Source organism: Heterocephalus glaber, unplaced genomic scaffold (genome assembly GCF_053883595.1).
Source record: "Heterocephalus glaber isolate CG9 unplaced genomic scaffold, H.glaber_assembly_v1.0 deba00000071, whole genome shotgun sequence".
Taxonomy (NCBI): Eukaryota; Metazoa; Chordata; class Mammalia; order Rodentia; family Bathyergidae; genus Heterocephalus; species Heterocephalus glaber.
Window position 1 is genome coordinate 13,109,754 of NW_028258137.1, and position 16,890 is coordinate 13,126,643.

The 16,890-nt window shown below is 41.1% G+C and overlaps 1 protein-coding gene across 8 annotated transcripts in view; it reads right to left on the reverse strand.

Moving 5' to 3' along the window:
* Hydin (HYDIN axonemal central pair apparatus protein) overlaps positions 1-16,890 on the reverse strand; it is a 410,895-nt gene that overhangs the window by 277,981 nt on the left and 116,024 nt on the right. For all 8 annotated transcript variants that reach the window (XR_015448741.1, XR_015448747.1, XM_087204682.1 and 5 more), the window contains one exon: positions 11,747-11,930. Coding sequence is in view for 6 of the 8 variants with exons in the window: in XM_087204682.1 (XP_087060808.1) it covers positions 11,747-11,930 (184 nt within the window). In the remaining 2 variants the exon portion in view is untranslated. The remainder of the gene's footprint in view (positions 1-11,746; positions 11,931-16,890) is intronic.

The following is a 16,890-nucleotide window of genomic DNA, read 5'->3' on the forward strand; positions in this document are numbered from 1 at the left end:
TGGACATTTAGGCTGGTTCCATAGCTTAATTATTTAAATAATACTACAATGAACGTGAAAGTGAATATATCTCTTTGAAATGCTGATTTTATTTCCTTTGGGTATATACCCAAAAGACGGATTGCTGGATCAGAGAGTAGCTCTGTTTTTAATATTTTGAGGAACCTCTATACTATTTTTCATAATGGATGTACCAATTTACATTCCTATCAACAGCATACAAGGGTTCAATTCCAAGAAATCTGAGGGAAAAATATTTATAACAAATACAAAAAAGCACTATTTTACCAAGCAGATAGTAAACTTATACTGCTTGCTAACTTATAAAGTAGTACAAGTTTGGTATAAGCTTCAAAGATAATTTCAGTGAATTTATGAATATTTAATGAGCTACTAAAGGAAACTAGGATGAACAAGGCATTTTAAAAATGTATTCAGCAAACATTTGCTATATATGTGCCGAGCCCCAGGAATTCAGAGAAAGAAAAGCAGGTGGGCCGAGATTACAGGGAGCTCATACATTACCATGATGATAAATATGAATGTAAATATTTTATAATATATCTGACAGGTGCTGTGCCAATAAAGTCCACAGGGACCACAGGGAGAGAAGTATCTCACTTCCTTGGTGGAGGTACTGCCTTTCTAACTTCTGAGGTGACAGCAAAAGGAAAGAAACATTCTTATTCATGGAAAGCAGCAATGGGCCAAGGCAGAATAATAGCCAGATCAAACCCTGCTTCTGACCCAGTGTGATATTTTTCACTTCAATTTAAACCACTCAAAAGTGATAAAGAAGGCAAGTTTTGATACTGTAACATGACAGATCACATACCAGAATTTTCCTGTTAGGTAGAGTTTGATAAAAACTTCTGTACTAACCACATAACCTGGGGCCTCTTCATTAACTTCTCAGAGCTGCAGAAGGAGACGCTAATGGTACCTACTTCTAAGGGTTTCCCAAGGGCTGATAAAGTCATCTAGCCAAATGCTTTGCCTCATGTTTGGTGCAATGTAAAAGCTCCCTACATAACTGTTTGCTATGATCTATGTTGTTTTTATGTCACTTAGAAGGACTCAGTATTTAAGGGGTGTGTGTGTGTTTTCTATGGTTTTGTAAATATGGCCATAAGAGCATAAACAATAAACACATCCAAAAATCCATAAACAGTCCAAACAACTCAAAAGAAAACCAAGACAAGTTGCTAAATAATTAGGTTCAGTTTTAGACAGACTCTAATGCATACTCTATGCAGTCTGGAATGGTTTAAAGGCAGACATCAGACAAGAGGAGGAAACACAAAATTAGAGGTAATTTGGGTTTATCTATGATAAAACCAGTCTGATCAGTGTACTTCTCAGATAGCATCCTTCTTGACTTCAGATTGAGGGAGGACACAGAGGGTTCAAAAGTAGCAGCAAGGCCTACGAAGGTCATGCAGATCCTGTGGGCTCTCACATCCCAAGATCGGTCTCCAAGAATGAAGGCTCCATGAGCGTAGGTGCTGCTGTATCTCTAGCACTTATACCCGAGGTGGTGCTCAGTGGGTGCCCCTTTAATATTTGTTGAGTTGGCTGTATCTACTCATTTCATACACCATGTAGCTATTATTAAATACCTATTCATCTTTGCAACCTAGTTCTGCCATTTTATTTTCATCTGGAACCCTCAAAGTCATAAAGTTTTACAGCCAAAAGAGACCTCTGAGATCATGTAAGGATAGAGGAGTCCTAAGCACTCTCATGTACTTAGGATTTCATGTAGCCCTTTTTCAAACTTGGGAACAAATTTCTGCTCCCTTGTGATAAATAGCTACTACTTGACCCTTTTGACTGTCGAGGTTTTAATGATATGAAGTGTTAGGAGCACTTATGGCTAAAAGAGGCAGAGGGGCCAGGAAGATGAGGTGGCTCATCCAATCACATCTTTAGCCAACCAAGGCATGTGAGTGGGTATTCCATCTCCAAACCATTGAAGAGCTGGGCTTCTTTGTAGTCAGCAAGACAAAGAAAAGCCTGGTGAGTCTAAACTGCTCGCTGTAGGTATAGAGTGGATGTAGCTAACCTGCTTCTACCCAAAGCAACTGACCAAAGGACCAAGGCCATCTTGAATCCTGAGAGAGCCCATGCTAGTAAGGTCTCATCAGAGTAGCAGGAAGCATCCTCCAAAAGGATACAGTAGAAATCAGGTAAGCTCAGTATGTTCAAGCAAGTCAAGAGTTTTAAGATTTGGGGCGGGCCAGATGTCTTTCAATGCATTATCCGAGCAAGGGAATCCAGGGACTATGCACTTGCTTCAGTTCTATCTGAGAAGCACTCGCGAACACAGCATCACTAAAGCAGTCTGCTCAGAAGAACTGGGAGGTTGGGAAACAAGACCTATTCCAGAGAGGAAACCAGACTCTCCCTAGAGGAGGAGCTTTGGGGTTCACTTGGGATCTGCAAGGATCATGGGATGCAGGAGCTGCCTGGGAATCAAGAAGTCCTCTTACTTCGTATGGTAAGGCCAGTGCCACGAAACTGGAACCCACAGGCCTCAGGCTGAATGAGTGTAACCCAGGTCAGTACTTTCTTATCCAGGGCTGCAGCTGTTTCATTGTACCAGTGACATCCACTAGTAACTTGCAGCATTTTCTGATCACAGGAGGTAATTCAAGGACAAATGTTATTCTAAAGCCCTCCGGTGGCTTGGAGCAAGTAAAGCGAATCAGGAGGGCTGTGTGTATCTGTAAAAACAGAAGCGTGGTCACTGTTTCTCCTCTCAGGGGAGAGGAGAATGTCAATGTTAGGTCATTTGAAGGAGTCAGGAACATGTAGGATACTTGTGCTTTTCAGTTGGGATTCAAATAAAAGTTAAAGAACTTCTTTATATCAAAAACTAAAAAAAAATACCATTTTCTGACAAATGAGAGAGGAAAGGTTAGAAACAGACAAGAAGCCTAAAATGACCCCACTTTCACTCATATGTCTTTGGAACATTTCACATTACTTCTCTAACCCTGCTGAAATGTCATTTATGTCTCTGAAAAATTTTCTTTTTTATTACTCAGTTCTAAAGTTTCAGAAAATCAGAACATTCAACATTTACCCTACCGGCTCCACATCAATATCTCTTCTTCCTCGCCCTGTGAAGCCTGCCTCATCTCTCAGAATCTCTCAGAATCCCCATGTTCTCCTTTCCTTCCCCACAGGACTCCTCTCCCATGGCTGCCATTTTCCTGCTCCACACGAGAGCCTGAGGACATACGATTTTGTCTGTCACTATCACCTGGATGTCAAAAATAATTGTCAGACTGGCCTTCAGTTATAGTGTAATTATCTTCCTTCTTGGCCTTAATGTTTTGTTTCTCTTTCAGACCCATAATGAGGAAAGGAATTGTATTTCATGTATCAATCAAATGACCTGCTAGAAGCAATCAACTTTGAAAGTTTAGACTTAAAGCCAGTTCCTATATATTACGTTTTTGTCCAAATATTAAATATCTCTTCACTGGGAACTTCATGTTTCCTTCTGAACAAGAACTTGATGGCCACAGTAGACTTTCTGAAAGCCATCTATAAACATACATCCATTGGCTTATGATAAATGAAAAATACAATCATGAGAAAAAGTAACCCTTAAAAGTGATTACCTTTTAAAAAAACTATACTGGCAATGGTCACAGGAGCTTTAAAAAAATCCCTCAAAACTTCTTAAATAAAAAGAGAAATTCTTTTTAAAAATCACCTTTCTTTCCCCTCTGTCTTACCCAATTCCTTCATTTCCTTCTCTTCCTCCCTTCTTCTCTCCCTCCCCTCTCCTCTTTTCTTCCTTGAAGAATTCTTTCTCAAAAAGTTTGCCAAACCCAAAGTGCAAGAACAGAGTTACATATTTGTTTAATTGACTTGGTTTATTTGGAAATCAATATGACTCAAAGTTTATGACTCACTTCCTACATTTATCAGATAAAATAGTTTCATTTTAATTTCCAACCTACATTTGTAAGAGTGATCCAAATATTTTTCACACCCCAATGTTATACTTTCCAACCATACTCTACCAAGAGACTAGTGTGTTTGACTTCAAATCATAATTTTGCAAGCATTTACTGAGAGCTCATGTTCTTATCATGGTGGTAAGTGCTTATTTACATTATCAAATTCAATCTTCACAGCCTTTGTGAAGTAGTAGTATCTCCATTTTAAAGATGAGAAAATTGAGGCAAAAAGTTAAATCTTTTACCAAAACCAAATGAATAGTTAGTGGCAGAACGAAGATTCTATCATAATTTTCCAGCTAACTTTCCCTACCCTCACTACACTTATAACAATAGATCAGGCCTTTCTTTTTCCACAACCTCATAAAAAAAGGCCAGAAGAAATTTAGAATCACTACAACTGATATTCAGGCTTAAATGAAATAGGACGACCTGACATTCCTGGCTAGAGAATACAGTGGGATACCCTGGGTACTCGTGTTCTGGTACCTCTGGAAGGTGACTCTCACAAGAGCTTCTTTTGGACAACACAGTTGACACAAATATATCATAGCTCCTGAGAAAACATTAGTGGGTCTTTATCAAGCTGTCCTAGTTGGGTGAAGGTCAGGATCCAAGCAGTCAGAACAGGGTAGGGAAACAATGGTGTCCAGAATAGCTCTACTATGTGATAAATTCCACCATGTTTCACCCAAATGGAAATGTTCTTGACTACAGAAACCAAAGTTTTGGTTATCTCATTTCCCTTAAAGTACTGGAGAAATATCCACATAGAGTTTTTCTTGGGAAGTAAAAGCATGTTCTCAAAGTCATATTTTTATCAATGAATGACAATGACAAGAAGAACCACTGATATGCTATAATCAGGTCCACAATAGCTCCAGATCAGTAAGAGAAACCATGCCTCTATATACTGTCACTTGGGGCAAATACCAGTTGTCTAATAGGGAAATAGGAAAATAAATGAAAGCCTAAAAATATAAGAGGAAAGATCATATTGATACATGATACACAGAGAGATTTTTCTACTCCATTGTTTGTGTTGGGACAAGAAAATGTGATCAAGTAAAGATATGATTCTCAAAATAATGACCATAAATGTTTCTAAGAGAGGGCTTTAAGATTTGGCCATCTGCCAGAGGAGGTTTCCCAAAAGGCATATTCTATCTTGATTTTGCCTCCAACCTAAATTCAGCGAAAGCTCCAGTGAGACTCTAGAGAGTAGAGGCAGACATGTGATGTTCTCCCTTTGCCCTGGGAAAGAGAACTGTATTTTTCCAGTGAGGAAGGGTGTTACTTGTTTAATGAGCCCTGAGGAGCTTTGCTGTTTCTAAGCCTTCTCTAGGCCTCACTCACCTACACTACTTCCAATGCAATGGTAACTATTCCAGCATAACTGCAGAAATGTGGCTGAGCACAAAGACATGAAAGGACAATCCTAATGAACAGAGGCGGAAGGCTGGGAAAACTGCTCCGACTGAGAAGCTACGACTTGTCAAGGACAGCTTGGTCTCGGCAGATCCTTGTCCTCCTTTCTCTTACCTGGTGTCCATTTCCAAGGAGTCAGCGCCCACATGTCTGCAATATGACCCATGGCTAGTGGTACGATTCGGGGAAGGGCTTTGCAGTAAAAAGCTTGGTCTTTCTTCTATGGTAGCTATCTAAGCTTCCACCCAACCTGCTTCTGCTGAGCTCATATGCTATGCCAATTCGGGGGAAAATCAAGTAAACTAAATTTGAGCTGTGCTTTCAATGTCTGAAATGCTAGACCAGCATGTTTCCTGCAGTCTTAAATGACAACAAAGTATGGTTTACTATTACTTACAAGGTAATAAAGAAATTATCAAATTTCTCTCCCTATTTAATCCATAGCTAAATGAAGCTTCAGCTTTCCTAGGGAAACTGGATGAAGTTGTCTTTGATGGAGGAGACACTTGCTAAGAGAAGCTGAAATATTTTCCCTGCTCACTGATGTTAGCCAATCAGCTAGGGGCCAATTTGGGCAAATACCTTTACATTTTCAGAACTTTCTTTTTGAGAAAATATCAAGTATTCAATATTGGGAAAATTGTTGCATCTTCAAAGTGTGATCCGAGCCAGCAGCACGAGTTCAGAGACAAGGCCAGCACATCTGTGCTACGATTTCTCAGAGGACTCCTAGATGCTCATGGAAGGCAAAAGCTTAATTCTCTCTTTTTGCCCCATGATATTCTTTTGCCTCTCAATTTTCAGACCTGTGTTTTTGTCTTTGAATCTCTCTCTTTCAGAGTACCCAAGAGATCTGAGCAGAGGAAATAACAGAATGAGACTGTCAAAATTCTGTACAGCCAGGGTCCATCTAGTACAATACAATATTATATTTCTGAAAGTAGTCAATTGCACTTGCTTTTCTGGAAGGCACAAAACATGCATAATAGACTTAATTGTGCAATTCCTTTCCAAAGAGGAAAAAAGATGTGTATGGAAGCAGGTGGCTTGACAAATGATCAGTATTCTACAAAACTCAGTGCTTTTCCTAGGTAAGGAATAAATGGAAAAATTTAGGCTAATGACAATAATACTCTAAGATATGAAAAGTATTGGCATTTGAGAAATGATGTAAATAGCAGTAACACACCGCATGCTCATGATTGCTAATGATTAACAATTCTGGTTACTTTTAGAATACCAATAAATTACCAAGTAAAGCTAAAAAGAATTTCCTTCCAGCCTTCTATCCTATGGTCACTGAGATTTCTTGCCTCCTTCTGTTCTTCACCAATGAACACTTCTGGGGGCTCTCAAAAGATGAACTCCCACCTCAGTGTCTGTACAGCAGCTGCCAGCTTCCCTCTGTTCAAATCACAAGAAAGTGAAGGAAACAAGCAGGCCTGGAACTCTGTGGCCACATCAGTACTCAAGATGCCTAAGTCTAACTCCTTATGATTGGAGCAACAGATCCATTGGCCCCATGAATGGCCATATTCCATGATAAGCATGAATGTGATGGGCAGAGTTTGCTAAGCCAGTGGAAGTAACCTGCACCCAAGTGATGAATGGGTGGTAGAACAGAATAAGAATTTGTATTTCTAGACTTTTGGGTCTGTTGTTCCTATAGCATTGAGCCAACCTATTTCTCACATGATAATATCAATAAAATGGGATTGAAATGCAAACCCATCACCATCTCCAGGCAATTTAAGAACGGGATTGATCTCTTGATTTTGAATCTCTTTGCTTTAAATTGAAAGAGCCTCTAAAATAAGAACAATGTTCCCATGAAATACTCAATATGCAGAGGATACAACAGGGGTTAAACTAACTTTCTGTTCTAGCTGGTGTATTTGAAGAATGAAACTATATAGATGTATAGTTTCTTTTCAGGCACTGAAGTACTTTGGCTTCTATTTTTAAGTTTACCTCATTTGAAGACATTGTCCTTCCTCATAGACACAGGCTAGAGCCCTTAGAAAGCAAGATGTTCTCTGAACCTCTGCATCCATTTTTTTGAGTAGTTTATCATTAGCGATTGACTATCAAATCATTTGGTGACATTGCATGCTTCCAATCTTCTCTGCTTCTACTGTGTACTTGACTTACAGCAAGAAGCTGATTAAAAAGAATCAAATCCTATGAAAAACTAATCGCTGATGAGGGCTCAAATGTCCGAAATTAAGTAGTGTCCATTTGGGATACACGACCTGATACATGAGCAACACTCCGAAGAAACCTTCAGTAGAAAGTGGGGCAGAGCAGGCATAACAGCCAGAGAGAGATGCAAAGCCTCACAGCCCTCAGGGAGTGCGCACTCCCAGGCTCGCTCTGTGAAGTCTCAGCATCTCCTCTCTGTGCAGGGCCTCTAAAGCAAGTGCCTGGAAGCCATCTTCCACACTCTGCACTTTTCCTTTTCCACTCTACTCAGAATTTCCATCTGCTTTTCAGGGCTTTAGAATTTTGCCTCTGGTCCTGAATCCCCTCCCTCAAATTTTAGTCTTGCATTTCCAAAGCATTTCGGACATCTGTAGTAATCTCAAATTGAAAATGTTCTGAGCCAAACTTATTAGCATCCACTGACATTTGGTCATTCATTCATTCATTCATTTATTCAGCTATTAACACTGGGCTACATACTGACCACAGATGAGGATAAAGCACTCTTTGGTTTTAAAAAGCTCAGAATATGACCTCAAATTAAAGAAGCATAATTTATGAGTCACAAAAGATGAGTGATCTCTCAATATTCTGAGTTTGTATTAAGGCAGCTGAAGGTGAGGGAGCTTGAAGGGCTATTGGAAAGTCACATTTGCATTGGGCAAAGCTAGGGAATAAGCCCAGGATTCCTGATTTCTATCAAATGCATTGTAATTCTTCCAGTCACTCCAGTTTAGATCAGAGGAAATGTCTGATCCCTCATGATGCCTCACCCTCAACAGCCAGTCAATCAAAAAGCACTTGGTGTCTTTTTTTTTTTTTAAACATCCTTTACACCTGTCATGTCCCTTCCTCTTTGACCATCTCAGACCATTGCCGATCAGCATCAGCTTCATCTTGGCTTCAGAGATGCTTGTTCTTCCTCACTCTTCCTGACCCAGCCTGACCTATACTGCTCATCTCATGCCTGGTCTGTCCCCCTCCAATTCAACCCACTCATGAGTTCCAGGGCCAACTTTCCAACCTCCCCTGAACATCACGTTCTTGCTCTATACCCTATAGTGAGTCTCAGACACCCTCAACACCACTGACCAAACTGGAATCCACAGAAACCCAACTTCAGTGTGTGCTCTGGGGCAGGGGTCCTTGGGCATAGAGAAAGCTGCTACTTGGAGAATCACTTTCTCTTGAACCAGTTTTTCCAAATTTTATTTGGCTACAAAACCTCCGTTTTTGAAAGAACACACATTACCACCTCTAAGATCCAGTGTCTCCAGAAAACTGCGGTGGGAGACAACAGGCTGTAAGGTAGGTCTGGTAGCCACGTTTCCTCTAATTTCCTTAACAACAACAACAACAACAACAACAACATCAACAACATCAACATCAACAACAACAAACGATGTTCTGCTCTTTGTTATTTGGCCTGGCATGAACCTAATAGTTGCTTTTTTTCTTTGTATTTATAATTTCCCCAACTGGAAACATTCTGTTCCCTTTCCACTTAATTAAGTCCTTCCCTTCATCCAGTACTCAGCTGAACCTCCTCTTGCCTATAAATCCTTTCCCAATCTCTCATTTGAGACTCTGCCGCACTTACTTATCTGTATCAGAAAACTAAATCTGAACAGTAAAAAATACATTGTATGAGAAGGCAGAGAAGTGACAGAATTTCCACACAGAGAATAATTTACCAGGTAAGATTATATTACTCACAAATAAGAACTGTATTTACATAAAATGATCAGGATCTTTAAGTGAGAGGAAGAAAGCAGATTTAACACCAATAAATAAGTTACTCTATCTGCACAGAAATCTGCTGTTTTGACCAGAACAACTAAAGGAAGACAATTAGAAGTTTCATATCTTCATTTTCATTTTGCAAAAATTCTCAAGGACAAGATAATGAATGCTATTATGAGAAGAAAAACTGAACAGTGTTTGGAAAAGATAAAATCATTATACATTCCATAAAGACTTTGTATTATAAGTGAATTCTACCCTCTTCCTATTTCTGGGAATTTTTTTCTACAGAATGTAAACAAACTAATCCCATTTATTTGAAAATTTCCATTGCTCTGGATTACTATTTAAATAAAATGTTTTTTCTCCCTAATTGGAAAAAGAAGCCCTGTAATAAGAATGCCTAATTCAGTTTCTACCTGAAATTCAAAAGCCTATTGTTCCAATTTTAGTATATGTGCTGCCGAAGCGAGCACTCAAAAGCCTATTGAAGGCCATGTTTCAACCTACTGTGACGCTTTGGGGAAGAAGCATGAGAAGAAAATCTGAGGTAATTTTAGTCTTTTTAACTTGGAAATGGTCAGAACTTCACCTGTGGGGCTCCCACCCTGGTCACTCTGACCACAGCATTTGTGATTCCAGTGCCATCCACTCCCAGAAAGCAACAAGAAGCGGGATGAGTGATTATAGCCTGCCTCTCCACTAACTAGGTGAGAAGAATCTTGGATTGTGTGGACCTTGGTATATTTGAGATGATCGTGACTGGTCGCTCTCCTCTGGGTTAGTGCAGCTCAGCTACTTGCTTGCTTGATCCAGTAATTCTGGGACCTTTCCCTGTCTCTGCATTTAATCTGTTTTCTCTTTCTCTCCTCATCTAGATTTAACCTCTTGCTGCTTCAACCCATTAAATCTGGAGACCACTTTGCTTGGCTGAGCCCTAGAGTTGTTTGACATGATAGATTTGGCCTCCATCAACATCTCCAGCCTTTTCCCCCCGAACTGCACCCGTTGCTCTGAGCAAACTGGTCTGCTCTTGGAAATCTGGATGAAGCATTCCATGAACATCCACAATTTTGTTCTCCAAAAGTCCTATTTTGCAAGACTCAGTGCAAGGTTCTTTTCTCAAGAAGCCTTCTTAACCTATGATCATGACCTTAGCCTCTGAACTAGCATACTATTCTTACTGTCTTCTCAGTAGTCCTCATCATGGGTCTCACAAAACATTAGTCCTAGAGGTTGTCTCCGACGGAAGAGCTCCCTCTTGGAGATTTAGTGCATATATTATATCTAAGACTTTCTGAAGTTTTACAGCAAAGAAATCTTTCAAATAATATTGAGCCTAGTGTTTCTCAAACTTATTTAGCTATGGACACTCTTTTCCATGTTATGTCTTTTAATAACTATTTGTAAGTACAGAAGCAAGGAAAAAATCTGAATTTTCCACAAGTGACTTTGTATTCTAAAGTATTCTGGAGTCCTTATCTTTTTCCAACTAACTAAAATAACAGTTCAGGAGCTTGAACCAGCTATGGGCTTTCTCAGCTCCTACTGATGTTATCCTCACTATGCTAAAGGCAAGGTAATACAAGAAAGCTTGCAGCACGGTGCCTAGCACACAACACATATGCAAACTGCTAGTTATTTCTGTCATGATGTAGTATGACAGAGAGATTAAAAGTTTAGTCTGTCAATCAGACAGCACCCATTTGAACTCTGGTATAGCTCTCACTGGATAAGATGTACTGTCAAGGACTATGTTTTACTCATTAATACCTGGCACGCGCGCGCACACACACACACACACACACACACACGCACAAGGAATTAAGGACAGAGCAGTTCTCAACTCTGGTGATTTGCCTATCAGAGGACTTGGGTTTAGTGAAAATTTTGGTTGTCACATTAACATTTAGTGGCTAAAAGTAAGGGATACTATCAGACATCCTACAATGTACAGGACAAAGTATCCAGCCTCAAATGTCAATAGTGCCATGTTGAGAAATCCTGTTCTATAATCAGGCTAATCAGGGATGAATTTCTCACTGCTGACATTAGCTGCTTAGCCTTACACAAGCTATGGAACTTCTCTAAGTCTTAATTTCCTTGTCTATAGATTGGGGCTCTAATTACATCCGCAGAGTTCTTGTATACAAGCAAGATGATCTAGGTAATCTATATGAAGATTTTAACACAGTGACTGGTGCATAGAAAGTGACCTAGGAGCACTCTTCCATTGACCTGCACCCAGTGTCTCACAATGATGATGAGGCCCTTATGATAAAGTCTTCACTCTCTCAAAATTCACCGTGTGAGCCCCAGAGTGAGTGCTCTCACTGAAGCGGGCCCTGCATGATACTTGTGTTTACTGTGTAGTTGGATTTTACTTATGTGCTCACCAGGGGCTCAATGGTGAAAACGCTACCCAAGAAGAGCATGCTGTCTCCCTGCACCAGCTTCCTCTGATTCTCAAAGGTGCGGGAGAGAATGGAAAGATGTTCTCGGAGTGAAGGATCAATAATGCACTCTTCAAGAAACTCATCGGTCTCATGCTTTTCTTCCTTAGTCAAATCTTCACAGATCCTAAAGAAAACGTAGGAAATGCAAGCTTTATTTTAGTACTGCTATAAACAACTGTATATAGGGGCTCCCCTACAGACCTACATCCTGGAAATGTCCTTATCCATCACCCAGGGCTGGCCTCTCCTTGCCCAGACTCTAGGTGATCTTGCGCTGAGTCTTCAGACTTTTCAGAGGCTCCATTTATTCACTTTAGACACATCCTGCATGAAGTCTCCTCCATTTCTTTCCTACCCAATACCCATTTGTTTACTCCTGGGTCCTTAAGTATCTGGACAAATATTTTCTTTTTAGATAACTATGTTTTCCAGGCTGCCTTTAAAATATTTAGTATCTACACTGTCTTCCATGTTGCAGGAATGAATTTGTTCCTGTTAAACTTGCTTAGCTTTAATTCTTTCTTCTCTGTTAGTAACCTAGGGAATAGAGTCTGGAGCTAGCAAGGACTAAGTTTGGATGCTGATTTTATGATCTATTTACTAGCTCTGTGACTTCAAGAGTTACCCAATTTCTTTAAGCCTCAGTACTTGCCCCTATAAAATAGGGGTAATAGGAGCAGAGCTCATCTATCAAAGAGATGAAGGTTAAATGTGATCCAGGACCTGGTTTGGTTTTTGGAACAAAGCAGGTGCTCCATCAATACTGGTATTTTCCATGTGTCAATGGTAAGCAATTTCTAAAGGCTAAGCTTATAAACTGCTCAAGCTACCTAAAGAGGCCTCCTTTTCTCTTCCTAGCTCTTACCATCCATCATTATCAATCAGAAAAGCACCCTTCGCCAACTGCGCTCCAGAGCTGTGTTCACCTTTCACTTGAATTTGCAGGCTGGATTTTGTCACCTCCCAGGACATAGGAGCACATTCCCAGCACTGCACTGCTATTGCCAGTGGTAAGAGACAAGTACTAAGCAAATGAGTGCTGAATGGGAGACTTAGGTCCCTGAAATCCTGCCCCAGCCCCAACTCATTTTCTAAATGACTTCATGTAAACCACAGGCACAGTATGGTCAGCTCTTTTTAACTTCAGCATTCAGAGTTCTTTGGTCCCATAGTATAAAGAAGTCAAAGAAATGGATTCAGTGTGCTCTGCTTTCAAGGAAGAAAGCATCCTGTGCTTCCTTCGGATTGCTAGGCAGGAAGCACCATCCAAGGTAACCAGTGGCGGTCCTTCTGTACTGCTGGGCAGGAAAGTGCCAATTAAAGAGAGCTCAGAAGTGAGGCAGTCGTTTCTTTTCACCTTGGTATTTAGTATCTGTCTGAAAGACTCATAAGTTCTATACCCTTTGAAACAATAAATTCTACTTGCAGTAATAATTCTTAAAGAAACAATCATGGATGTAAATAAAGATGCTCTGTAAAGTTGCTTATGAAAGTGCTGAATGATACCAAATAAAGTAGAAAAACTTGAAGTAAGATATTGAAGGCTGGTTAAACAAACAATGGGATTCATAAACATTCAGTCACTGGGTAATGGCTGAACCCTTCACAGACATCAGGAAATTTAATGCTTGTAACCACTATCTGAGGTAATTACTATAACAATCGTCATTTTCATTTTATAGAGGATGAACTGGGGACTCTGATAGGTTAAGAACCTTGTCCCAGGTCACACAGCTGAAAAATGGAGCCTGAAATTCAAACTCTAGGCCTTTTGTAGCATGGCTTTTGTAGTGTTAGCCAATACTTCATACCACCTCCTATGAGGCATGTGTATCAGTGGGATAATATGCAGCTGTTAAAATGGCATTAAAGACTTTAACAGCATTTGCAAAAGTTGGAAACATTTTTAAAATGAAAAAGCAGGGTTCAAAATAATGTATCTAGAGTAATCCCAGTTTTGTAATCAAAAGAAAAAGAAAAAGAAAATCACATTGTGAAAAAGAACAAATTTAGAGATAACAAAATATTCACAGTGGTTCTCTCTGGGTTGTAATATTAGAACTGATTTTTACTTTATCTTTCTGCTTACCTTATATTTTCTAAATTTTATTAGTTCACAATGTATTTCTTTTTAAAATAGAAAATAAAAATAATTTAAAAATTTAAGCCCCAACCCATATTTTGACTAAAGCTCTACAGATATTTCCATGGTTGCCTAAGATAAATGTTGGCCTGGGCCCATGGTGCCATGACCAGAAGAGGCACAGGTGAAGTGTGGGGTGGTGCAATAGGGAGTGGTCTTCTGAGCCAGAGGAGTGTGTTAGATACACGCACAGCAACAGGAATGGACCTGAGCATGTGGATCCGGGTGAGAAAGGAGGAAACTGAATGCAAAGTATGACATCCATCCATTTATCCATTCATCCACCTATCTTCCAAATTAGAATGGTATCTTTGGAAAAATTAATGGGAATGGGGTGTGGGATGTAAGAGAATAAATGGATTGATTTATGTAGACCAAGAATGGCAGTGCTCTGTGAATAGAGGAGTATGATTAGTTCAACCCTCACACTAGAAAACAAAAGAACACAAAGCAAAAATTCCCAAATGCTTCTCTTCTCCTATGCTGTTAGGACTCTGAATCAGTAACAGCCAATATATGGTAGAGGGCAGGATAGGGGATGCCAAAGGTCTTCCTCTTTGTCCTCTGCTGAAGAACTGGAGCCAGGGCTGAGAGTCTAAGGAGGGGATGTGTAACAACAGCCTCTAGCTGGCTACACTCCAACAAGGGTGGCCACCTACTTGTATGTGGCTTCACCACCTCATCTTGCCGAGAGAAACGTGTTCTTGCCTCAGAGTGAGTCTCCTTTTCAGATGAGGAGATCTGTCATCAGAGAGCATTAAAAAGTCCAGTCCTTGTCTTTCAGTAAAACCATAAACTTCACACATTTTCCAAATGGTCTGATGGGCTTCAACACCCATCACCTTTCACCATCATATACAGGCCAGCCTGTGGATTTTAGTCAAGCCTTGAATTTTACCAAGACTTGTGCTTTGGGTGACATGGGGTTGAATGAGTAATGTTTCCTCACCTCCCTTGCAGCACCCACAAGAGATGCTAGCTGAATGGTGAGAAGATTAGAATCTGTGGCCTTCAGATCTGGGAGAAATACTCTCCTGTCCACACTTGGTATGGAACAAATGGAGCCATCTACCTTCTACTGGACCATGTGACCTTGCGCAATAAGCAACTCTGGGATGGCTACTATAAAATGAGGTCTAGAGGTCCCTTCCCTGTTTTACAGGTACCCCTTAAATCCTTAGATTTTTGTATGACCCCAGGGAAGGGAAGGAGCCTCCAAATCCATCTGAGATTAAATTTATTCGGACTCAGGGAGGAGACCCAAAGCCCAATTAAAGCTGATTTACCTAGAGAAATGTGCTATTTCCTGCAGCTGAATGTTGTGGAATAAACTCAGGCTGAGCACTTTGTGGGGCTCCATTGAGGGTGCCTGGAGATCTGAGAGAGAGCAAATCTAGAATCAGAGCCGCCTGCTCTTCAGATAATGGCTGTGACCTTGTTGGAGAAACAGAGTAGCTGAAATCTGTAAAAGCTCATGCTGAGTCTCAGAATACAGGAAACGTGATGAGAATGAGTATGAAGGATTTTTGCAGCGTGTTTTAAAAATCCCTTGGGACAAGGTAAGAAAGAAAGGAGAAGGATGAATGCAGACTCCATTATGGAAGAGATTAATTTCTTTGTCACTTCCAGGAAAACAAGAAGAAAGAGAACAAAAAGGCAATTTTTTAAAGGTCCCTACTTTTGATGTCAACTTTTTTTTAAAGAATAAAAACAACTGGGGCTGGGGATTTAGCTCAGTGGTTTCACCGCCTGCCTCGAAAGTGCAAGGTCCCGAGTTTGATCCCTGGTACCAAAAAAGAAAAAGAAAACAAACAAATAAACAATTTTAAGGCCTATAACTTCTTCCCAGAGAAGAGATATCTTCATTGTCAGAGTTGAACCTGGGAATGGTCCCATGTGCCCACATCTGGACATGTGTCCTGCAGTTTGTACCAAAACAATGATAATGGTGAAGAGGAAGGTTGTTCCTCCTAGAGTGGAATGAAATAATAAACTGCCAGAAAAGAATAGGGCTTCCGAGGGCTCAAATTCATACACTAGGAGAAGATAAGTCCAAGTCTTTATTCATCATTATGCTGGTGAACGAGAAACCATGATGGCTAGAACAGGAGTCAAGAGCATCTGTTAAAGCTATTAGTATTTTCATCTTCAGTCCACCATGAACAGTTGCCTCTCTGCCATACCGCCCTGCCTGGGAGCCAGCGGATTATGGGCTGAAACCTCTACAAACTATCAATTGGGCAACTGATTATACTTGGTGATTTCAAAAGGCTCAACATCCAGGACTTAAGTTTTAGACTACCAGCCTGCTGCTGACAGGCAAGTCTGCCCACACCCTACCGAGGTCCTGAGTCACGCGGAAGACGCCAAATCACCCAGCTGCAGACAGGCAGGTCTGCCCACTCACTACAGAGGTCCCCAGTCACATGGAACATGCCAAATCAGCCCGCTGCAGACAAGCAAGTCTATGCATGCCCTACCAAGGTCCTGAGTCTCAGGGAAAACCCTGAATCACCCCGCTGCAGACAGGCAGCCACCTGATTCCACACTACAAAGGCGCAGAGGACACCAGACCACCAGACCAAGGTACTGAGTCCCGGTGCTCCCGGCCCAGAGGTAGGGGCTTCTGAGCCGCAGTCCCACTGCTCCTGGTCCAGAGGAAGGGGCTTCCCGGTCACCATCCCTCCCGCTGCTCCCAGCCCAGAGAAAAGGGCTTTTGGGCCACCTTCTGTCCAGCTGCTCCTGGCCCAGAGGAAGGGACTTCCGGGCCACCATCCCTCCCACTGCTCCCGGCCCAGAGGGAGGGGTTTCTGAGCTGCCATCCCACTGCTCCTGGTCCAGAGGAAGGGGCTTCCCGGCCACCATCCCTCCGGCTGCTCCCAGCCCATAGGAAAGGGCTTTTGGGTAACCATCCCTACTGCTGCTCCCAGCCCCTGTCCCA